The sequence below is a fragment of the Haliotis asinina genome, chromosome 1 (assembly GCF_037392515.1).
Source record: "Haliotis asinina isolate JCU_RB_2024 chromosome 1, JCU_Hal_asi_v2, whole genome shotgun sequence".
Lineage (NCBI taxonomy): Eukaryota > Metazoa > Mollusca > Gastropoda > Lepetellida > Haliotidae > Haliotis > Haliotis asinina.
In genome coordinates this window covers 23,211,902-23,237,811 of record NC_090280.1, presented here as the reverse complement: position 1 = coordinate 23,237,811, position 25,910 = coordinate 23,211,902, and the positions used below count along the sequence as shown (strand labels likewise).

Below are 25,910 nucleotides of genomic sequence, written 5' to 3'. Positions count from 1 at the left end.
AGCCCAAACTGATGGTAGAGTTCCACATCTGGACGTGTCTCCACTTTTCAACAGAGCCGATGCATTTTAACATCTCAACAAGCTAACGTTTCAGCTGTCAAAACAAGAGTACTTGATTTACTAATCACCCAACAACAGGAAATGTTTTCCACGATGCCATTTTTAACAGAGGATTGTACTGGTATCGATCTAGGAGCTTAACTGATGTATATCAAAGTATATTAACAACACTGATTTAGCATAAACATTTTTATTCAATTAATAAAGTTAACACCTTTTATTTTCGTTTCATGAAACTTATGTTATATTTCATCAACAGCGATAATGTGAAAACACAATTTTTCAATCAATATAGCTTTAACCTGTTTTATCAGAAACATTTAACTCTTATGCTTTCTCAGCACACCGATCAACATTTTATTACTCATCCGTTGTAGATATCACTGTTAGATAATTTTAGAAAGTTATTACACATTGTGTAATAACATCACGTGATGGCGTACGTATGACGTCAAAGTGTTTTATTGTTATGACGTCAAAATGCTAATACCTCGGTCACAATAGCATAAGACCTTGCTTGACTCTCGGAAAGCTTAGTGTCATCACACTAGTGGAATTCCCAGTAAAGAAGTACTTTGCTCGATATTATTTTGCTAATGCTGGGTGGGTAATTAATAAAATACGGGAGTGTGTCCCGTGTAACACCATATTTATGAAATTGGTGAATGGTATCGGTATCTAACGAGCGAAAGCGATTTAGATACCAAACCATTCACTCGTTTGATAAACATGGTATTACACGGGACATAGTTTAGGTTTCTCTATATATCAAACACTACACACACAATAGGATTGCACATGGTAATTTGCACATGAGCTAAATGGATGGGCTTGTCGACTAAGGCTCCACAATTTCTTAATTCCATAAGTCATCAATAACGGATCGGTTTCCGATTGTGATCTTTTGATTGTCAGCACCTCAAATAAAACTCTACATAAGTATAATACCCATTTGCAACATACATGCACACGCGCACGTGGATGCACAGGCACACGCGCATGCACGCACGCACGCACGCACGGACTAACAGTCTCACACACGATTCAATAAGAATCGTTAAAAATCTTTGAATCGTTGTTTTTATGTCTTCTATAAATGCTTTAAAAGTTTTACATTATTTTTAAATGCTGCAAATTTGATCAACCAGATTACTTCAAACAGATCTCCCTTATTGTACAGGAATGAACAGAATTCACAGTACTGCTTTCCTACTTCTGTATTGGTATCACTCTGCCTAGAATGTATTCCTCAGGAAGTATTTGTCTTAGGACTGACGTATCGTGATCTGTAGCTTAACACCAGCTGACATTTGAACAACTGTTAACAACCCGTTTCCTGCAGATATCAGTCAACCACTCTGGTAAAAGACAATAGAAAATCTCATCGAAATGTCTACTGATATCAAATATATCAACACAAGTTGGTAACAAATATCCGAGGCTTGGCAAGGATATTTTCACCTTTACCAACGGGTATTGATATAATTGATATCAGTAGACACGAGAGTGAGATTCTGTTTATCATCCAAAAATCAATCTTGATTAGTTTTCAGTGAAAACTGTACATGTCTGAACAGAGCACTGCCATCAGACTTCCAGTGCATCGATGTCATAACATTGTGACGTTATCAAGTTCATGACGTCATAGCATTGTCAGGGCTTTGTGGAAAATCTACTGTCAAAACGATATCTCCTACGAGATGTCGTCTGATCTGACACAGTCCATATCTCCCGTGGAACACAGTTTTGGATGATAAATGCTGAAGTTACAAATGGAATGTGAAATAACACCCTTCGAAAACGATACAGCCTTGTATTTCTGTACTGTGACACAGAAAACGATCTTAACTGTACGTGTTTTCAGATCGGACAAAGGCACGAGACAGTTTTCAGTCGAGCTGGGCGTAATAGATCGTTAATGACCAGGAAGGAAGACGTCATTACAGACTGGTTCTTAAAATATGGTTTCCAACTACTTCATGTTTCCACTTATTTACCAGTCTGTCATTAACACGTCCAGTCATCAAAGACATGCTCTTCTAGTACCACCACTGCTTTCTGTTTCCTGTCTTTAATTCCTGTCTGACACTTTTCTTCCAAGGCGAATTTGCAATTGTTAGTTACTTGAGGTATGCTGCCAAAAGTACCCTTTCAGAAAGTTTAACTTCTAGGTTTAGAACTGCAGGAGAGAGTGGAGTGATAGTCCGGTTCAAGGGAACATTTTAATCTTACCACATGTTCTGCATTAAATATGCTATCTTAAATTAGGTATATATAATAGTCCAATTCAATATTTCATGGAACATTTAAATGTAAGAATATAGAAAGGATTTTTGTCACATATACCCAATACTGTGTAGGTTGGTGTCAATGTTTTCACTCCAAGAAAGCTTCTACATACAAAGATGTGAATGGTTTGTATATTTGTTACGCTCTCTAACTCAGCAAATCTCAGACACATGGAGTAAAATAAGAATAATTTTAGTGTCAAATATCATGAAGAATTATTCAAACTGATGGCATGAATCTATGTAATATTTGTCATAGTACAGTGCGAGAGAGTTAGGGAATCAGTTCTCTTGGTAAGAGGTTTGACCGTACCAACCCATACACAACATATTAGTAAAGGGAAATAAGAATGTTCTAATTATCGCCATGAATTTATTGTAAATTATGTTGAAACTGATGTGGCAATATGAGTAATCTTTACCTAGTTAATGGACCAGAAACTATTTGCTTCACTTTATTCATTCTTCTTGTATTTCAGTAACCCCATGTTTCCAGAAGACTGAGTCATGCATCAACTTTTTGCAATTAAATGGTTGCACTTCCCGACAGAATTAAGAGGAAATGAAATCTGGAAATAGTCCATCTTATGATTCTGTTGTGAGATGTGAAAAAAGAAATTTTCCAACCGATTATATGTCTTTGACAGATGAGTCAAGATCTGGCCACCATTTTGACGTCACCAGTGAGGTCATTGAAGGAACGGCGTGTTGGTTAGGCTTTAACAGAAAGGTTTACAATTAATTATTACAACATGTTCACAAAGCAATCAGCCATTAAAGGACCTGAACATCACATGTAGATTTGTTACAGATACTAGAATGGTCAGGATAATTGTTCAATTAATACTCTACACATCACCACTGTGGACGTTCACAGAATCTACATTTTCACAAAACAACGTAGTGTTAAGAGTCTTATATAAACAATTTTAAACATTAATGCAGAATATATGAACCATACGATAAAGGCTGAACCGTTGCACATCAACCTGAAGTTAGTGTAAAGGGAAACAAACAGTAAAGAGATGTCCATTAGATTTAAGTTAACATAGAATAGCAATAGTAAAGACTTCTCGGACTAGAAGAAAGTAAGGTTATATACTTGACTGAATTTACTAGGCTCTCTGATTTGTGACTGTAATCCATATTCTATTCTATTCTAGCTATCACAGATAATCGCGTTTACAGACAAAAAAAACCCCAACTTACGACGACGTTGTTTTGTTGTGAAATTGAGATTATATCATATAGTTGGGACGAAGCATCGATGGTCAGTCGCAAGTATTCCACGAAGGCATATGTGGCAGGGGATTTGGCCCTGGGCCATATACACTCAATACAGAAAAACGCACAACGCCTTGGTTCTGTTAGCTTTAGAGATACTGGGCCCGGATATTCGTTACCAGTGTGAACTTTGACATGGTTAAGACTGGGACGCATGGTCAGTTAGTTTTAAAATCTCCATTTTTCAATAACACATCAAATATGCTTATTCCACGATGATATATTAGAAGCAATTAATACCCAGATACGTATACAATGGCACGCTCTCGAGAGATTTTCTACCAATTATACCAACTGCCACTTCTCGAGAGAATACTACCACTTATTAAAACACCAACTTCAGTCTTATCCCATTTAAAATGCGTATCCCTTTCGGCAAACCATAGTGAAAACAGTTCAATCATCTCTGGACGAAACTAGATATTAGGTTTACATGTGTATTCAGTTCACATGCTATTTAGAAAGAGAATAGATATTGGCTAAGGATATAACCCTGTCGTCAAATCAAGGCTTAACACATGAAGGTTCTCGAGTGTATATAGCTTGTACGCCATTTAACATTTTTGAAGAAACTCCTATCCTTCCCAAAATCATTCATGGTTGATCAAATCTACAAATAGAGAATAAACTTCCCACTTTTCTTTTCTATAAAAACCGTGAAATCACGGGAATAAATATACATGTCAATGTGGACTATCTCTCGTCAAAATCCGGCCTTGTCGTAGGCAATTGTCCAAAATATACGACGTTTTTCTCTAAATAGATGCCTATTTTATTCTAAAGATGCTTGAAATTATGAGATCGGAAAGAGTCACGACATAAACTGAAAGTCTGCAGATTCGTGACCTTACTATGGACGGCAGCTATAATACTAGGACACGCCATCAGCACACGAACAGTCTTTCCACGACTTGGTATGGCTGGCACGCTCCTTCCGTGTAATGACATTGACCCCCCGTCTACACCGTCAACGCCGACTGCAAGTGGAAGAGGGTGGCAGCGACGTGATTGGTAGAGAGTGCTGTCTACTGATGAATGTTGGATCAGTCTGTTCAGAAACGGCGGCTGGGTTTATCGATGTCTCGGAGGGTCTTCAAGGAAAGAGACGTCTTGGTATAAGGCGGCATTTGTGGCGACAGAACAACTAAAACTGTACTTTTATCGTCGGACCTCTAGACCTCCGTAGTCCCCCTCTGTCCTCCTGTGGAATCCCTTTAATTTCTCATTTCAGTCAGTGAACTTCTTCCTTCGTCGGGTGAACCTTGCGAGTTAATGTCTTAACATGTGGCAGTTTTAGCACTTGGGACTTTATTGAGCTATTCCAGGCCGGTTTGAGAAAATACAATAAAAGCAGGAAAGAAAAAGCAGAGTATACTGAAGTGCTCCTTGCCTAATTTCTGTGAGGTGATGAAAGTCTCACGGCTCTTTCTCGGGGATCATTAACAACAACAGAATTTTGGTCGGCCTGAAACTCAAACTGAAAACCTCATGTTTCACATTTGTCAGAAGAAACAGCACATACGGCATGACTAGTTTTCACTGCTACAAAATGTTTATAATAGCCAACTAACTATTCCAGTCGAATATTCAAATAACCGCTTTATTCCCTCACAATATCGTCAAACTGTAAACTGTATTATGGGCAAATATGCCGGCATAATGAATAAAACAATCTGTCTGACTAACGAAATCTGGTGACTCGCTGACCTGGTTGAGAAATACCATGGTATTCCGACTGAGCAGGTTGATGTTCATACTATTGATCACTAGATTGTCTGATCCAGGCTCGATTATATACAGAACTGTGCGATATAGCTGCAATATTACCTACCAAAAGCAGTTTTGTGAATAATCTGTCATCAACGTTACTTGTCTGTCCATATGAATGTAAACACCTAATTACTGACTATTAAAGGTTAAGACCTCGTAGGCATGTGTTAAAATTCAACGGGAAGTTACCGTTTTTTCTAGGGAAATATTATCCATCGAAACTAAATATTTCATCTCTTGTAAACAATTGTTAAAGTGCGTGATGTGTCAGTATGAATTTACCACGCCAGTAGCTAGGTTTTTGACTTACATTCTGTTTTTGGGCTTACGTGCGTGCGACATGTACCTGTCAGCTGAAAAGAACATTATTTGAATTACATGAGCTTTACATGACTTTTTATAAGTGACCAGATTTCTCTAATAAAATATTATTCAGAGAAACTAGATAGTTTGACGCCTTAATTTCTGGTTTACATATCGTTTGCTTGCCTGTATACGTGCCATGTATCTGTCAGCTTGTAATATATTGAGAGGGTTTAAATAATGTGCTTGAATATTTATGTCAGCCTTGTTTTCATGAGTAATATTTGTTTTGAGTGCAGCTCTAGTCTCCATGACAACTGGATACCCATACACTGTTACACGTGTTGGTGAAGATGTTACCATGGCCATGAACCCAGACAATGTCAGCTTCTTATATTTTGTATGGGTGAATGGTTCGGTATCTAAGAGACTGTTACTGGTCCAGTCCAAGTCACACCGTCTAGAGGTACTCAACAGTAGTTGGCTACAGCACCAGGATCAGATACACCGAGGAGGACTCACCATCATAGACCGGACAACTGAGGTTTACCATCTACAATGTTACTGTACAGGACGCTGGTACTTACTACTGTCAAGGAACCAATGGACAGGAAGTTACTGGATGTAGACATGTCCTCGTTGTAGCACGTGAGTGGAGTTAACAGAACGGTATATAAGTAAATGAATGTAAAACGTAATTAACCATACGTGTGTGTTGTATACGTGCGTGTGTACATGCGTGTGCATGCGTGTGCTTTTTAGGAGTTAAAGATGGAAGTATACATGTGAAGATCAGGGCGGGAATTGGTCTTCATTACCCATTGCTTGTCGTAAAAGACGACTAAGGGGATCGGGTACTCAGGCTCTCTGACTTGGTTGACACATGTCATCGTATCCCAATTGCGTATATGTATGCTCATGGTGCTGATCACCGGACTGTCTGGTCCAGACTCGATTATTTACAGATCGCCGCCATATATATGGAATGTTTATGAGTGTTAACAGCCATGCAACCAACTACTCACTCGCAGTATTTTAGACTTGTCTGTGTAATATTTTGATATTTCGAAGGATATTTCTTATACCTTCTTATACCAATTTATCAACCGTAACAATTATGATATTAGTTGAAAATGGTTCCCAAAATAATTAAGGATTAGAGCTTGTTAATTTGTTTTTGATTCGAAAGTATATTTGAAGAGTGTTCGTAACTGTCTTTCTTCATTGTGATCTCTTTGAGCTCAGAGTGCTGCATATTTCTCATGCTTTATATTTTGAATTCCTAATCCCACCACAGCGGTTGTGTTCTCATTTGTTAAAGCAAATGTACCATCATGTATGTTTTTGTGTAATCAGCTGCTTTCGGAAAAAGAGTTACCAGTGTGAAAGTGTAACCTAATGTTTGTAAAGAATGCACTATTTTCACCCTCGTGCCACATGTATTTTGTCCATTTGTCCGGTTTATCCTCATGTGTATTGCTGTTAGAGGTGAATGTGTGTCAAAGAGCGATGTGGGGAGCTTGACTGTGCATGAGACGAGCAAGTGACATGAGTTAAAGTGTATGATGAAGGGAAGCAACGAGGAAGAACCTAACATACGCAACAGCACTGAGACTATTATAAGCAAAGCATATAAACTGGTCACATAATGTACCATTTATGGCATGAATGCCAAAAATGCAACATACTTCAACAAGTTTTCATACGAGGAGAATCGAACCTACCTATACTCAAACAGCCCTTGACTTTTCATTTCAAAGTGTCGTTTCACTAAGGTTTTGGCAACACTTCAGACAGAACTTAACTGTACTTGTAGACGCTGTATTAACTTTTTCAGATACTGAGTTTTCAATGTCATCTAGTTCTTTCCATATTGCAACACATTGACTCACTTTGGTTCGTGCTTAATCCATAAATCACCAATGTTACTGTCTGTAATGGCCATGTTGCAGTGCAGCACATACAGCTGTTTCCTTTATTCTTATTAGTCAAAAATACCTTTCAAACATGGTGATTCACTGTTTTAGAATTTTCCATTCTAACGCTTCTAAGTCTGTTAATCCTTTGTGTATGCCAATCAATTCGGAAGGCCGGGTTTTGATTAATGTGGAGGCTCTTCATGGCAGAATCTTATTGTGTACTTTTGCACATATGTATTTATGTGATGATCCTCTGATGATGCATGTCAAGACTCATAACGAAAACAAGGAATTCCACAGCTATTCTCTGTGTGCCAAGGTTTGAATTTGGAAGGTTTTGTTGATGGTGATGTACAGTGATGATCGACAGTACAGTGATGTACATCAAGTGAAATCCTTCACCAAGTCTACCAGGAGTCGGTCACTGTGGAGAAGCTGTCTGACAAACCACTGCATCGTGTATGGATTTACAACGTCTTTATTATTTACAACACGACTTTTCTGGGCTACTTCCTTCCCTTCATCAAGTGAAGGACAGAATATGATCACAAGTATCGCAGGCATTTTGCAATGAGGTTTATAAGGACTATTTGTATATTCCTTGAGGTATGTAGATTGAATATCTCTCTAAATAATCACCCTGCTGTCAATAGGAACGAACCATTAAGACAAAAGTCATCAATATCCCCTGCAACTGTATGCCAGTGTTTTGCTGTGCATATGGTAGAGTGGGAGGCTTGTAAGGTTTTACAGTTGTGCTCCTAGAAAGAACACTACCACCAAAGTCAGTCGAGGTCGAAGTTGTTGCCATCTAAACGCCCAAAATATTTTATTCAGATATCCAAACCTAAAAGAAGGCGTCACTATACCACCAGGCCTATCCATATGCCAAGTTTGGTGAAGTAATAGTGAACAGTTTTAAGGTTCTGTTCCAATTTCAATGTCAAACGTCTTCTCAAGGTAACAAAGAAAAAAAACCCAACCAACCAACCAAACAAAAAATAACAAACAAATTTCACACACTGGTGCAACACCCGAAAGACACATCTAGGGATGATGGTGAACAAAGCGAACATGTGTACCACGTTTGATAAAGCAAACGTTTGGGTGATCTGCAAAGGACATGGAAACCTAAAAAAAATTCGTGTCCGGGTCTAATCCCCGAAAGGGATCAATTATGCTTGGCATGTGTTCCAAGTTCTACGAAGCTAGCTACGAGATCTGCTCTGAACAAGTTGACATCCCCTTAATCACAGGCTAAGTCATTTCCAAACGGGGAAACCATATGAAACCATATCTGGGTCTAACCTCGAAAACACACATCTTGGGATCATGTTTGACATGTGTACCAAGCTATCACAAATAGTTCAGGAGACCTGCTTCGCACAAAGTTTACGGAAGTACGGAACTCGTTTCTATATCCCTGGGATTTTCCCTCCCCCGCTGGTTTACACTTGCTATCAAAATTTCGGAGTGGTGTTTCATTCTTCACATCAAAACGCTACCTGCCATATTCGTACTGCATTATATTTTGTATGTGTGTACGTGAGAGGAGAAAGACGTGGCTGGTCAAATAGTAAATGTTTGATAGAGGGAATATTACTCTTGACAGTTCACGAGAGGGTGAATCTCGGTGTGAGTGGTTGGGTTGCAGTGGTGTGTGGGTAGAGAGGTGTATTCAAATTAAGCAGCCATGCTGTGGAGGAGGTGAAAATATGTATTTGTAAGCACTGAGATTTTAACATTTAATACTCATTTGTCAGCGAAATTATATTTAGCGTTATCGCGTCATGTCAGATTTGTAGACAGATTATCAATATTTTAAATAGGTATCACTTGTAGCGATACCCCGAGTCAAACACAGTACTTTTCCGTACAAGCAGTAAAACTGATTGGTGAATCAGTGGGTGAATGGGTGTGTGAATAGGTGGGTTGGTGAGTGAGTGTTTGGGTAGGTAAATATGGGTGGGTGAATGGGTAGGTGAATGAGTGAGTGGGTGATTTGGTGAGTAGTTGAATCGGTGGGTGAGTGAGTGGATGAATCTGTGCGTGAGTGGGTGATCACCAGAGATGGGTTTGACACATTGTATCCATGTGGGCGTTGATGGAGGACATATTCACAAAAAAACGTATATCATTCACAGTGAAATATCGTCGCACAACGTAAGGTTCACCGGGAAATGTTTATCAGGAAATATTGCTTAGTGAAACTACATTATGTGACGCATTATATCAGAGACTGTATCTGTCAGTTTCTGCTCACCGTAGTAGTGACAATGTTTCTGGGTTCCATTGTGTCCGTAGCACTATGTGGGTTCGGTATGTATCTGTTTTCGAAAACTGAAATATATATTGAATCTCTGATTAAGTTGCTTTTCACTTTAATCTTACGCAATGTCTAACGTCTGTATCTAGTGTTGTTGAGTTCTGATTCTAATTACCTTTTCGTATACAGCTCTAGTGTCCATGACAATTGGATACCCACACACTGTTACACGTGCTGGTGAAGATGTTACCATGGCCATGAACCCAGAAAATGTCAGCTTCCAGTATTATTTAGCGGGGAATGGTTCTGTATCTAAGAGACTGTTACTGGTCCAGCCCAAGACACACCGTGTACGGGTATTCAACAATGGCTACATTACCAGGATACGATACACCGGGGAGGACTCACCATCACAGACCGGACAGCTGAGGTTTACCATCTACAATGTTACTGTACAGGACGCTGGTACTTACTACTGTCACGGAAGCAATGGAGAGAAAGTTACTGGATGTAGACATGTCCTCGTTGTAGCACGTGAGTACTGAGTGGAGTTAACAGAACGGTAGATAAGTAAAAGAATGCGTCTAAACTAAAACGTAATTAACCATATATAAAGACTCGTGTGTGTGTACGTGCGTGTGCATGCATGTGCTTTTGTCGAGTTACACATGGCAAGCCTACTCACAGTATACCCGTGAAGATCCGGGTTAGAATTGGTCTTCTTTACCCCTTGCTTGTCGCACGAGACGACTAATGGGATTGGGTAGTCAGACTCGCTGACTTGGTTGACACATGTTATCGTATCCCAATTGCGTAGATGTATGCTCATGATGCTGGTCACGGGATTGTCCGGTCCAGACTTGATTATTTACAGATCGCAGCCACATATATATATATATATAAGGAATGTTCTTACGTGTTAACAACAGTCCAACCAACTACTCACTCGCAGTATATCCGAATCCACCTGTCTTGTTGCTATAATCCCGAGCGCCAGTCAAGGTAACAACAACGAGCATATCTAATGTCATTTTTACGCCGCACCTTGGGATTAGTCCAGCCAACTGATTAAATGTTGTGTAGAACATTTAATCAACAAACCGATTAGGAGTATTAGCGTGTCGCTGGCGCTTATTTGATTGACAATAAAGGTGAATACGTCATTAATAAAAGTGTCAGAGCATTTAGTTCATTCAGTTCATTTAGTTCATTATGTCTCAGTGGATTCATATTTTAAAATGTTTTTCACACATTTCGTAAAACCATGTTGATTAGTACTGGTGTTAAGGTCTCGGCGAAGCTGTTAAATTTTTTTCACAGAGAGGCCAACCACACCTACCATCACCGGACCTGCCTCACCTGTATCAGGTGAGAATGTCACCCTCACATGCTCCAACTCCTCGTCCCGGAGTCTGCCCCCGGACCACCCCCAACTGACCATGACCTACATCTGGAGGAGGGACAGGACCCTCCTAGAATCTGGTGATGAGTCTCCAACAGGTGGAGATAACTTGACAATAACCCAGGTCAGCGGAGAGAACCAGGGAGACACCTACAGCTGCCAGGCTGTGGAGGAGGGGCTGGAGTCTGACTGGAGTCACGAACATGTACTGGATGTCCTCTGTGAGTAAGAACGTACCTTTGTTTACGGTACAGGAACCTCGCATATCTATGCAACTTAGCATACAACTTACATAGAACCGTTATGTTCTAAATCATTATTATGATAGTACCTTTGTGGTTCTGATAGGACTTAATGACAGCTACACAATAATGTGTCAATTTATATAGCTCCAAACTCCACACCATGTTTACTCATAGCGCTAACAAAAAGGCATTACTGGCGTCCGTTGATATAGAACTTTCGGAAGAGAACACAGCCAGAATCTGTGGTGAAGGCTTTCAGCTTCAAAGGCAAGCGGTGTCAGGTGTTATGTCCAATATACACGAACACTTTAAAATTATGTAATGTCATTGTTTCTCACCTGGACATATATTTTAAATGAGCAAAAAACGGGCACGGGCCACTCAGCTGAAATACGAAAGATCAACACAAAACTAACAATACATAATATGTACTGAATCAGATCAAAGCGATTGAAAGTATGGCATGAAAATTTCATGTTTACAATTTTCAGTCAGGAGTGTGTGATTTGACCCTGAAAACTCTGACCATGCACAGATGCAAGAAAATTATGGGAAAAATAATCTACAGTGATTTATCGACGAGTACCCGTAAAGGTCCCGGGGTAGAATAGGCCTTCAGCAACCTATGCTTGCCATAAAAAGCGACTCTGCTTGTCGTAGGACGCGACTAACGGAACGGGGTGGTCAGGCTCGCTGACTTAGTTGACACATGTCATCGGTTCCCATTTGCGCAGATCGATGGTCATGTTATTGATCACTGGATTGTCTGGTCCAGACTCGATTATTTATAGGCCGCTGCTATATAGCTGGAATATTGCTGAGTGCGGCGTAAAACTCAACCTACTCACTCACTCACTCATGGGGTTTTTGTCCTCAAAAACGCTTCTTTTTAAAATCGTGACAATATTGGGTTTACAATTAAGAATACGGTAAAATGCATGAAACGTTGACAATATCTGGTACAGGCACTGATCATTAGAGATACAATCGTAAGGGCATCAGATGAGATATACAGGAACGTCAAGATAATACATGACTCGAACTGTCAACGTTGGTCAGGCGGAGCATACAAATGACAATATCGGACGTGTACATACAAAATACAGTTGACTGTAGATTCCCACTGTTAACAAAATCACAGTTGAGCGGCTATCCAGCTCGTACAAAGAAAACATTGGACGTTTCCCCTGCTGCGGTCGCGGTCGACCATCCAGTCGGAATACCTGACTGATACGTACACGTATGACTTAGAGGAACAAAAACAGAATGTGCGTAATGTGTCGTCGTTTGCATTTGAATGTAATATTTTCGTGACAACAGTAAGATCTTTGAAACTGGGAGTCTTATATTGGTGAGCCTAGACTCGACAAGGCTAGCAGATGTAGATGTGATCAACACTAAAAGTAGAATAGGCATTGAGTAAAAAATAAAACATAACCAACTTCAAAAGTCTAAACCGAAAGTTGATGAAATATTAATTCAAGTGAAATTGATATAAGGTGGTATTGGTATGATAGAAGGAAATATCAAGTTATCAAATTATTATTTCTGATTATATCACATGCTTTGCAGATGGACCTGACCAGATACAGTTTCACGGCACAAGGGACGATCTGGAGGTAGAAGAAGGGAAACCTGTAACAGTGAGATGTTCTGCTGACTGTAACCCTGCCTGCACTGTAACCTGGTGGGACACATCCAGACAGATGGTGATTACAGGACACAGGAAGGCTGTGTTGTCTATACCAGCTATAGATGTGTCTGTGTCTGGACAGTACACGTGTCACGTCAACAACAGCCATGGGAGTGCATCACGCAACCTGACACTAGAGGTCTTCAGTAAGGCCTCCACAGATTCCGGAAACATGCTTTGTGACAGAATATGTAAAATTCAAGATTATATTTGCATGAGATATGTAATAAAGTTTTTACTCCCTTCAAATTGATGCAATGACAGTAGCACTGGTAACTTGACCATTATTATTGGATCCCTCTATGAAGATGGATCGATGGGTGTTGTATCGAGAACGCAACTGGTTATATTGCAGTTGGAAAGTGTCATTTTAGATGAACATCGGAAGGGTCAACCCGGTTGACATGCCATGAACCTAATTAAAATCTTCTTAAGAGGGGTGATGTTTCTGGGTTATAAGTGATATAAAACTCCACTCATTTACTCACTCACATCATGTACCTTAAATAAAGCAACATATCTTGGATGTTATTTGTTTCTGTAAAGTAAACAGGATTATACAATGCTAAACTGAATGTTGTCCATATTAAATGTTTCAGCACGTGAGCTGAATGAATCTGGTGTCGTTTCCATCGTCCCAGTGACTGCTGTCTGCTCCATCCTGATCGTGATCATCACTGTCGTCGTCATGGTTGTTGTTTGTAGAAAACAGAGACGTGGAGGTAAAACGGTGTGATGTGACAGTGAATGACTAGAACTCACAAACACTTTGGTTCAGTAATTACATATACCGATCTCACTTAATAGCGTGTTGAGTGGATGCTTGTGCGTGTGCGTGAGTGTGCGTGTGCGTGTGTGCGTGTGTGCGTGTGTATGTGTTCAGTGCATCGTCAGTAAGTTATCCCTTTGCACTTTCTTATATGTAGTGAATAATGTATGACAGTCTGGGAAAACGACGCGCTGGTTAGGAAGGTGGGGATGGGGGATCAGATAGTTACCAGAGTAGTACTTTAAATAGTTTTACCCCACAACTCATATACATCTATGCACCTATAGAAATGTTAAGCAGTACTAATAAGTATTGATTTCAAGCCTCTTCTTTGTCTGTAAAACATGTAACAATACTTTGGTATGTAGAGGCTGATGTCTATTTCCACCCATACTCAGTAGAAAGCTAGCTGATAATTATTTCACTTCATACTGACATGTGATACATTTTCAAGGAAATGATGATTTTGTCCTACCTATATTACTGATTCTCTCTAGGTGTGATTTGTTACGTGTCTGCTGTGTATCTTGATTAAATGTAAAAGTGTCCTTGATGGTAACAATTCATCAAGGAAGAAGACTAAGTCTCTTGTGGGGAAATGGAATCTGAGACCGTCTTTAAGGAAGAGTTTGAAAGAGGACAGATTGTGAGAGGAGACTGTGAAGTATACTGAACTACTTTAGAAACGCACCATTGGGATAAGACGTTGAATCTCCGTTTTAAACGAAGAAAAGAACTTGTCCCTCTTGACACTGAAATTGTCAATCAGGGTTGAAACACAAGAAAAAACAAAAGTAGTCAGTGCAAAGTTGAATTAACGATAACGTTGAAGGGATCAAATTTATTTCCAAACGCGCTCAAAACTTTCACAGAGCCAATGTCAGTAACGGTTATGACCGTCATTTGCATAATCCTGCTGCAAAATGTGAAGACGTTGATCTGGCGCCATGCTGGGAGCAGGAACGACTCTTGTTCTCAGTAAGTATCATTTTGAGCTGTAACTCGACTACGGCAGACGTCCACACGTGTCCTGTCATGACTATCAGTCTCTCAACAAATCATTAGTCATACGCTTCCCTCAGCCCTGCTGAACTCAACAATCACCGTTACGCTGTCCACGTCACTCTGATCCTTGTATACGCATGACTGAGATGAAATCAGGACTCGTCAGTGAATAGAATACTTATGCGCACGCAGCCCTTGCTGACGTAATCGCTATCGTACCGTCTGGAGACTGACGATATCCCTTCTTCCATGAATGGTAATATCTGTTCTGGAGGCTGGCTTGAACTTGTATGCGGCGATCTCGGGCTAGACACATGGTTGGCAAAGATGTGCTCGATCACATGTTGTACCCAAGTCAACAATTTGGTGCAGTTCAAAATTTCGGTGTGATTTTGGTATACAGTTGACTGATCTGACAATGTGTTGTGAAAACGCCACGTTTATGCATTTTCACGGATTTTGCAGGTGAAAAGTTGATTTCCAGCAAATGGTGGGTCACGTGGGCATTTCTTGGTATGCGTCAAGTTCATCTGTGAAAGTCAGATTAATTTGAGCACAGTTTCTGTTCGTTTTGCCTCCTCCATAATGAATGATAATATGATACTCGCGTTTCTAAAGTAATTCTGTATGGAACCTTCAAGATGATGCTTGAAGAGGATATATATCAACAGTGTGCACAAATTTACATGTTTAATGGACTTCAGTTTCCAAGTTTATGTTTACATTGGCTGCAGGACACTAGTTTTAATCGACATTCATGCCTCAAGACACTGGTGTTACTCAGGTTGCGTTTGTTCTACAAACATGTCGTTGTACAAACATGTCGTTCTATAAACATGTCGTTCTACAAATAGCAAGATATTTATTTCCACTTCAAAGATGTATAATTATACCGGAAATTCGTTTATCTTCTATTTTGCATCTAACATTGTGGATATGTCATTATTTACACAAAATTATTTGTTTCAGGTAAAGGATGCACATGTAATCGGTGAGTAAGGCCAAATGTGTAAACAGCTGACTTAAAATTATGTAGTAGCTGCTATTGTGGAAACACTTAATCACAAATACAGTGATTTGATTAGCTCTATTTCACTTATCAGTAGCAGTATATGTGAGGCATAAGCCCAAGCAGAATTAATGGCACATCGTTAATGAGCTGTTGGTGTCAAAAAGATTTCGTTCTTTCAGGCAAACGTTAGAAGAGCTTCAAATACTATTAACTTACTTACCCATTTTGCTAACACATTCATGCATATAACTGTAACAACTTTTTTGTCCTTTTGCAAAATTTTGTGTCTGAGGACAGCGGATTGCTTTTTGTAAATATCCTTGATTCCAACTACCTTCTACATTTCCTTCCCCCAGCGTTGTCACTTACACCCGTGACGCAGACACAGGCGGAGGCTACGAGGAGATAGTAGGTTGGTGCTGGACGTCATTCTAGTACGTCACGTCGGTTGATTCAGATGACGTTAAACAGGTCATACGAAGTATTTAAGGGGTAGTGTTATGTAGAATGTCTGAAAAACAGTCCGGAACCGTTTGCAACCAAGACTACAGGTCTATTAACATTTTATAATTCTGACAACTATTAGCACTGATTGACCTTCTACTGAAACTCATACCGTATGATGTACAGTATCTCTTAAACTCTTAAACTTCTAAATGGAGAAAAAATGGTAACATCAGTGTGCAAGAAATAAATATATACTTTAAGTTGGTATGCATAATTGTTCCCACCCACTTTAAACTTTCAGAGAGAGGATGTGCTCGTCATCGGTGAGTATGTTCATCAATCTTCAAGTAAGATGAATAAATATTTCATCACCACATGGGTGTAATTACCCGTGGTAAAGTGATTTTCATCAACCCATACTTGTCGTAAAAGCTGACGAACAGCTGTTGAACACTGGATTATGTGATCCAAGACCATTTATTTATAGATCGTCAACATATAGTTGTCATATTGTTGAGTGTGGCGTTAAACAACAAACCAACCAGACAAAACTATACACGACTAGGAGCGCGACATGAACTGAGAGCGTGTCACAGCTTAATAATTTCCTCTCATTATGCTCACGTTCAATGTTCCCTTTTACCAGTGTGGTGTCGTATCACAGGGAAGACGAAAATGATGGGAGCTACCAGGAAATAGAAGGTTGGTGTCTGAAGGTTAACAACTAGCATGATGTGTAACCACTGTGAAACTCGAACTGCCGTATAGGGTACTGATATGTCGAGTAAACGTAGCACGAACTGGCTAGTGTCTGAAGCCTGGAACAGGACTGTGTCTCAAACCAACCAAGGAGACCAAAACCCCCGATTATTTAGTCTGAAATAGCCATAATAGAATAGCTATAACATTGTAAATAGAGTCGGATATTCCAGATGTCCGAATACGTAGGACATTTCTCAGTGTTCATAAAGGACGACCAGATATTGGTGATAGGACGTGTTGGGGAAAAGGATCCACTAGTCTGGAGAGCTGTAATGGTCATCCCGGTGAATGATTCTTCCTTATTCATCGCTTGCTTACTTTATTGTGTCATAGTTCTTGTAGAGCAAAATACTGTTTTGTCAGTTGACATTATTTATGTCATAAAGTTATTTAGTGCTGTAACAGGAACTAGAAAATACACCATGGTGAAATACGTCGCTATATTGTCACATGAATTATCATACTTAATACTGATATGTGTCATCTTTGTCTTGTATCAGAAGGTGATGCAAACGTAGACGACATCGTCCCCATCGTAGCTGTCTACTCCATTATGCTGACTGCTGTGGCAGTTGTGGTGGCAGCAGTCACTGTTCTTGTTTGCAGGGACGTGAAAGGTACAACGAATGCATGAATATTTTTGCATGCAATGTAAGTTTCAACCCCCACCCCTCCAATCCCCAACACACCACAACCAACAAAAATTTACCCCAACGTGAGGGCCTGGTCAGAACTTCAACAACCATGCTTGTTACAACAGGTGAGAAACGCTGGTTGATTATGCTCATGCATGTTTTTCCGACGTATCCCAGTTGCGTAAATCTTTATATCAACCACTGGGTGTTCTCGGCAAGTCTGGCGTGTATCAGACAAGCGTAGTCTAGCTGGGATATTGTTGAATGCAGCGTCGAACAGTATACGGGCATATCCGTGGTTCACCTTGACGTGCTGCAATATTTTGTTCTCATTTTAGTTTGTGAAGTTGTTTTGATTCCTTTATTCAGTAATGGAGCGGTCGGTAGGCCAGTGGATAGGGTGTTCACGCCACAGACGCAGGTTCGATTCCCCATATGAGCATAATGAAGCCATATTTATAGTGTTCTAGTTTTAGTGATATTGATGGACTAGTCTGAGAGCGACTAATTCTTTACTGTTACTCAGTCTTTTGTTTTACTTGCAGAGAACCAGGACAACAGGTACACGTTTTCATGTTTTTATCTTAAGTGCTGGAGTCAGTCATCGTAATAACTAGTGAACAAATCTTCATATGAACGGTTGCTGTCTTCTGTGTCAAACACCATTTACTCAACGTACCTTTAGAAATCTTAGATAAACGCCGGCATCGATTACCTGTGGAAATGACAGAGAAAGTAGCAAATGTATCTATGTAACTGATGCACAATTTGCTAAAAAAGTGTTGGAAATCTATGACCATAGTTGAAGTGGTTTATAGGAGGTGATTTCCGTTGCACACTGCTTGAAAGAAAAATACATACACCTATGGGCAAGTGCAACATAAGTGTAATGTTGTGATTACAGATTTGGTGAATATCTCACTGTGATGGCAGAGAGATTATCCCATGACTTCAGTGATGTACCTCGTGCTTCCAACAACGATGTCTTACCCCTATACGATTACGAACGACTAATGCGGGATCAGTTCCACATCTACACATCTCTCCATCCTTCATCTTCCTCAAAAGAGGACCACAGTACCAGGTGAAACCTAAACTGACGGTACAGTTCCACGGCTACACGTCTCTCCATCCTTCATCTTCCTCATCAATGGACCACAGTACCAGGTGAAACCTAAACTGACGGTACAGTTCCACGGCTACACGTCTCTCCATCCTTCATCTTCCTCAACAGGGGACCACAGTACCAGCTAAAACCTATACTGACGGTACAGTTCCACATCTACACGTCTCTCCATCCTTCATCTTCCTCAACAGAGGACCACAGTACTAGGTGAAACCCAAACTGACGGTACAGTTCCACATCTGCACGTCTTTCCATCCTTCATCTTCCTCAACAGAGGACCACAGTACTAGGTGAAACCTAAACTGACGGTACAGTTCCACATCTACACGTCTTTCCATCCTTCATCTTCCTCAACAGAGGACCACAGTACTAGGTGAAACCCAAACTGACGGTACAGTTCCACATCTGCACGTGTCTCCACTTTTCAACACAGCCTATACAGTTTAACATCTCAACAAGCTAACGTTTCAGCTGCCAAAACAAAAGTACTTCATTTACTAATCACCCAGCAACAGGAAATGTTTTCCACGATGCTATTTTTAACAGAGGATTGTGCACACAATTTGTCAATCAATATAGCTTTAACCTTTTTTATCAGAAAGATTTAACTCTTATGCTTTCTCAACACACCGATCGACATTTTATTACTCATCCGTTGTAGATATCACTGTTAGGTAATTTTAGAAAGTTACACATTGTGTAATAACATCACGTGATGGCGTACGTATGACGTCAAAGTGTTTTATTGTTATGACGTGCTAATACCTCGGTCACAATAGCATTAGACCTTGCTTGACTTTCGGAAAGCTTAGTGTCATCACACTCGTTGAATTCCTAGTAAAGAAGTACTTTGCTCGATATTATTTTGCTAATGCTGGGTGAGTAATAAATAAAATACGAAACTGTGTCCCGTGTAACACCATATTTATAAAACTCGTGAATGGCATCGGTATCTAACGAGCGAAAGCGATTTAGATACCAAACCATTCACTCGGTTGATAAATAAGGTATTACATGGGACATAGTTTAGGTTTCTCTACATATCAAACACTACACACATAATAGGATTGCACATGGTAATTTGCACATGAGCTAAATGGATGGGCTTGTCGGCTAAGGCTCCACAATTTCTTAATTCCATAAATCATAAGTAACAGATCGGTTTCCGATTGTGATCTTTTGATTGTCAGCACCTCAAATAAAACTCTACATAAATATAATACCCATTCTTAACATACATGCACACGCGCGCATGGACACACACGCACTCACGCACGCACGCACTCACGCACGCACGCACGGACTAACACTCTCACACACGATTCAATAAGAATCGCTAAAAATCGTTAAATCGTTGTTTTTATGTCTTCTATAAATGTTTTAAAAGTTTTACTTTAGTTTTAAATGCTGCAAATTTGATGAACCAGATTACTTCAAACAGATGTCCCACATTATACAGGAATTCACATTACTGCTATCCTACTTCCGGATTGGTATCACTCTGCCTAGAATGTATTCCTCAGGAGGTATTTGTCTTAGGACTGACGTATCGTGATCTGTAGCTTAACACCAGCTGACATTTGAACAACTGTTAACAACCCGTTTCATGCAGATATCAGTCAACCACTCGTGTAAAGAAATAGAGAATCTCATCGAAATGTCTACTGATATCAAGTATATCAACACAAGTTGATAAAGTAACAAATATCCGATGCTTGGCAAGGATATTATCACCTTTACCAACGGGTATTGATATAATTGATATCAGTAAACACGAGAGTGAGATTCTGTTTATCATCCAAAATCATTCTTGATTAGTTTTCAGTGAAAACTGTACATGTCTGAAGACTGCACTGCCATCAGACTTCCGGTGCATCGATGTCATAACATTGTGACGTTATCGAGTTCATGACGTCATAGCATTGTCAGGGCTTTGTGCAAAATCTACTGTTAAAATGATATCTCCTACGAGATGTTGTCTGATCTGGCACAATCCATATCTCCTGTTGTACACAGTTTTGGATGATAAATGCTGAAGTTACAAATGGAATGTGAAATAACACCCTTCGAAAACGATACAGCTGTGTATTTCTGTACTGTGGCACAGAAAACGATTTTAACTGTACGTGGTTTCAGATCGGACAAAGGCACGAGGCAGTTTTCAATGGAGCTGGGCGTAATAGATTGTTAATGACCAGGAAGGAAGACGTCATTACATACTGGTTCTTAAAATATGTATTCCAACCACTTCATGTTTCCACTTGTTTACCAGTCTGTCATTAACACGTCCAGTCATCAAAGACATGCTCTTCTAGTTCCACCACTGCTTTCTGTTTCCTGTCTTTAATTCCTGTCTGACACTTCTCTTCCTAGGGGATTTTGCAATTGTTTGTTACTTGAGGTATGCTGCCAAAAGTACCCTTTCAGAAAGTATAACTTCTAGGTTTAGAACTGCAGAAGCGATGGGAGTGAGAGTCCGGTTCAAGCGAACATTGTATTCTTGCCACTTGCATTAAATATGCTATCTTAAATTAGGTACATATAATACTCTAATTCAATATTTCATGGAACATTTATATGTAAGAATATACAAAGGATTTCTGCCACATATACCCAATACTGTGTAGGTTGGTGTCAATGTCTTCACTCCAAGAAAGCTTCTACATACAAAGATGTGAATGGTTTGTATATTTGTTACGCTCTCTAACTCAGCAAACCTCAGACTCATGCAGTAAAATAGGAATAATTTTATCGCCAGGAATGTATTGTAAATTGTGCTGAAAACGACAAGGCAATATCAGTAATCCCTATCTAATTAATGGACCAGTAACGTCTTGCTTCACTTTATTAATTCTTCTGGTAGTTCATCCTAAACACAAGTAACCCCATGTTTCCAGAAGATTGAGTCATGCAGTGTTATCAACCTTTTGCAATTGAATGGTTGCACTGCCCGACAGAATCAAAAGGAGATGAAATCTGTTTATGATGAAGACAGTCCATCTTTTGATACTTGTGAGATGTAAAACGGAATTTTCAAACTGAACATATGTCCCTGACAAATGAGCCAAGATGTGGACACCATTATGATGATACCTTTGAGGTCATTGAAGAGACGGAGTGTTTACATGAAATTAGGGGGTCTATTTAAGAGGTCTGCACAAGGTCAAGAAATGTTGGGAGAAATATGTTACTGTGGATGGTGACAATGTAAAGAGGTCTTAAGGTCCAAAAATCAAAAATGAAGTTTCTACCCTGAAAACGTCTTGGTGATAATTAGAACCTCCTTTATATTCCCTCGTACATAAACGACCAGTAGCTGAATGGTGTGCTACGTAGTCATTAACAGAATGGTTTACAATGAATTATCACAGCATGTTCACAAAGCAATCAGCTAACAGAGAACATAAACATCACATGTAGATTTGTTACAGATACTACATTGGTCTCGATAACATTCAAAAGTATACAGGTAAAGCAATTGTTCAGTTAATACTCACACATCAGCACGGTGGACGTTCACTCAACCTACATTTTCACAAAACAGCGTAGCGTTAACCGTATTAAATGAACTTTCTTAAACAGTAATGCAGAATACGTGAGCCATATTATACAACCAACTTTATCATACGATTCAGGGGTATGGGGATTCCAGCGGTATGAATGTTTGGAGAACGTTCTTAGTGTTGGCTCCTCTACACCAAATTGTATGGTGCATGGTGAATGTGGGAGAAAGCCAATATATATTAATTCCCAGATGTTTAAAACACTGGTTCAAACTTCTCCATATGCATGGACACCGTCTTCCCAGTATAGCTACAACGTGATTTTACATTCAGATAACATGGGGGAAATTACACAGGTATCGCGTGTAAGGAATCTTCTATTTGTCCATGGCTATGGTTGTATATGGTTTGGTGATTCAGTTGGAAATGTAGACATGTTTCTCAAAGAATTTTGAACTCGGTCTGTAAATATATTTAGCTCGAGTGGCATTCAACTTTAGAAGATGATTCACGTTATGCCTATTACAAAACGTTCAAGACTTTATTTCAACCGGAATTTTTTTCATCAATACTCACGCCGGAAACTGTAGGGAACCGTTTCATCTAATATGGGCTAGGTTCATTAGACCATGTCGAAAATGAGGGAAGAAAATTGTTCATTGCAAAATCGGAACGAATATGTCAGTTATGCATATACAAATAGGAAATGAAATTCACTCTGTGTGCGTCTGTCCATTATATAGTGATCTTCGAAAGAAATATATTACAAATCATTTGATAAGGACTAAGAACGAACCTCAGATATCAAACCTTTCACTATACATTATTATAATAAACATGCACTAGTTAAAAGTAACAAAGTCTTTAAAGAATGTGTCATTCCCGTGTGAAACAGTATGATATGTATATGAGTGGGTTGCCGTTTGTACAATAAACCTTTTGACTTTGGTAGAGGTTGCACCGTTGCACATCAACGTGAAGGTAGTGCCAAGGGAAACAAATAGTAAAGCGATGTCCGTTAGATTGAAGTTAAAATAGAATAGCAGTAGTAAAAATTTATCGAACCAGAAGGAAGCAACGTTACATACCTGACTGAATTTACTACACCCCTTAAGTTGCGACTGTTATTCGTATTCTGTTCTGTTCTAGCTATCGCAGATAATCGCGTTCACATATAAAACTTACTTTTGTGAACTTGAGATTAGTTTGGACTATAGTCAGTCGCAAGCATTCCACGGGCATATGTGGTAGGGGATTTGACCCTGGGATATATCCATTCAAAACAGATAAACGTACAACGCCTTGGTTCTATTAGCTTTAGAGATACTGGGCCCGGATACTCGTTACCAGTGTGAACTTTGACATATTTAAGACTGAGAAGCATGGTCAGTTAGTTTTAATATCTCCAGTTTTCAATAACACATATCAAATCTGCTTATACTACGAAAACATATTAGGAGAAGCAAACGAGTGAGTGAGTTTAGTTTTACGCCTCACTCAGCAATAATCCAGCTATATGATGGTGGTCTGTAAATAGTCGAGTGTGGATCAGACAATCCAGTGACCAACAACGTGAGCATCGATCTGCGCAATTGGGAACCGATGACGTATGTCAACCAAGTCATCGAGCCTGACCATCCGATCCCGTTAGTCGCCTTTTATGGCAAGCATGGGTTGCTGAAGGTCTATTCTACCCCGAACCTTCACTAGTCGGAGAAGCAAGTAATACCCAAATACGTATACAGTGGCACGCACTCGAGACATTTCGCTTAAAATGCGTGTCCCTTTAGGCAAACCATAATGAAAACGGTTGAATCATCTCTGGACAAAAGTAGATATTAGGTTTACATGTGGATTCAGTTCATGTGCTAATTAGATAGACAATAGATATTGGCTAAGAAAATATAATCCGTTCGTCGACTCAAGGCTTAACACATGAACGTTCTGGATTGAATATAGCTTGTAGGCCATTTAACTCATTTCCTAGTTGTAAGTCTATGTAACATCATCTATGGTCTCCAAAGACAATTGAATTTTCTGGAATCGTTTTGCCCCAGTGGGTTTGGAACTGAATCTCGACACATCAGCTATTATTGTGCTCCGTAACGACGTCATCATTGTCAGTGACTGTTAGTGACACATTATAAATATCTCAGTATAATATTTTCATCGAGACTGGTTCAACAAGCGTATAAAGTCTGTTTGTCTGTATTTAGAATTTTCAATAATAAGAAGGAACTCCACGTACCCAAATAAAAGTAAGTAAGTTCTGTTTCAAGTTGTTGTTAATGAATGAACATTATTACGCTCGAAACTAGAACTCATCATTTGATCCAGGGATTTTGTAAATATAGAGCATCCCACAACCATTTCAAAGTCAACATATATAGGAATGACGATGATACACCAATAACAGAATTTTACCGTTCACACTGTGATGGTCGGCACAAACTCAAACATACAACCCTATTTTTTTCATTTGTTAGGAAAAAAACAGGATATACGAGATGAATAGTTTTCACTGCTACAAAATGTTTATTATGGACAACTAACTGTTCCTGCCGAATGTTCAATATAACCACTTTATTCCCTCACAATATCTTCAAACATCGATCAACCTTTCTATACCCATATTTTGACCATTCGTAGATGATTTGTAAACTGTACAGGCAAACATGACCCCATAACCAATACAACAATCTGTCTGATTAACGGTATCGGGTGACTAGTTGACTTGGTTGAGCAGTTGATGTTCATGCTATTGATCACTGGATTCTCTATTCCAGACTCGATTATATACAAACCGCCGCCATATAGCTGCAATAATACTTAACAAAAGCAGTTTTGTGAGTAATTTGTCACCAACATTATTTGTCTGTGGATATGAATGTAAACAACTCATTACTGACTATGTAACGTTAAGCGCACGTAAACATAGGTTCAAATTCAACGGGAAGTTACCCGCTTTTTTAGGGAAATATTATCCAGCGAAACTAAATATTTCAACGCTTAAAAACAAATGTCAAAGTGCGTGATGTGTCAGTATGAATTTACCACGCCAGTAGATATGTCTGTGACTCACATTCTGTTTTGGGGCTTACATGTGTGTGGTATGTATGTGCTAGCTGAAAAGAGCATTTGAATTATCCTGAGCTTTACATGACTTTTTATAAGTGACCAGTGTTTTCTATGAAAATAGTATTGCTTCATATTTTGACGCTTTAATTTGTGACTTACATTTCGTTTGCGTGCCTGTATATGTGGTATGTATCTGTGAACTTGTATTATATGGAGCAGGCTTAGATAATGTGCTTCAATATTTATGTCAACCTAGTGAGTATTATTTGTTTTGAGTGCAGGTCTTGTCTCCATGACAACTGGATACCCATACATTGTTACACGTGTTCGTGAAGATGTTACC

The 25,910-nt window shown here is 39.4% G+C and overlaps 1 protein-coding gene across 1 annotated transcript; it reads left to right on the top strand.

Annotated features, from left to right (window-relative positions):
• Positions 1-10,093: 10,093 nt before the first annotated feature.
• LOC137262036 (cell adhesion molecule 4-like) lies at positions 10,094-18,948 on the top strand. Its single transcript, XM_067799858.1, has 11 exons — positions 10,094-10,424; positions 11,211-11,513; positions 13,110-13,376; positions 13,830-13,960; positions 15,661-15,674; positions 16,373-16,428; positions 16,765-16,786; positions 17,110-17,165; positions 17,726-17,842; positions 18,406-18,421; positions 18,765-18,948. The coding sequence occupies exons 1-11, from the start codon at positions 10,142-10,144 to the stop codon at positions 18,946-18,948; spliced, it is 1,449 nt and encodes a 482-aa protein (XP_067655959.1). The 5' UTR covers positions 10,094-10,141.
• The last annotated feature ends 6,962 nt before the right edge of the window (positions 18,949-25,910 follow it).

What these genes read in the sequence shown, in the direction of transcription:
- LOC137262036 (XM_067799858.1), top strand. Translation starts at nt 10,142, where the DNA reads ATGGCCATGAACCCAGAAAATGTCAGCTTCCAGTATTATTTAGCGGGG. An exon ending in CCTGACACTAGAGGTCTTCA is followed by an intron (nt 13,377 to 13,829) that starts GTAAGGCCTCCA and finishes TAAATGTTTCAG; the next exon opens with CACGTGAGCTGAATGAATCT. An exon ending in GAGCTACCAGGAAATAGAAG is followed by an intron (nt 17,166 to 17,725) that starts GTTGGTGTCTGA and finishes GTCTTGTATCAG; the next exon opens with AAGGTGATGCAAACGTAGAC.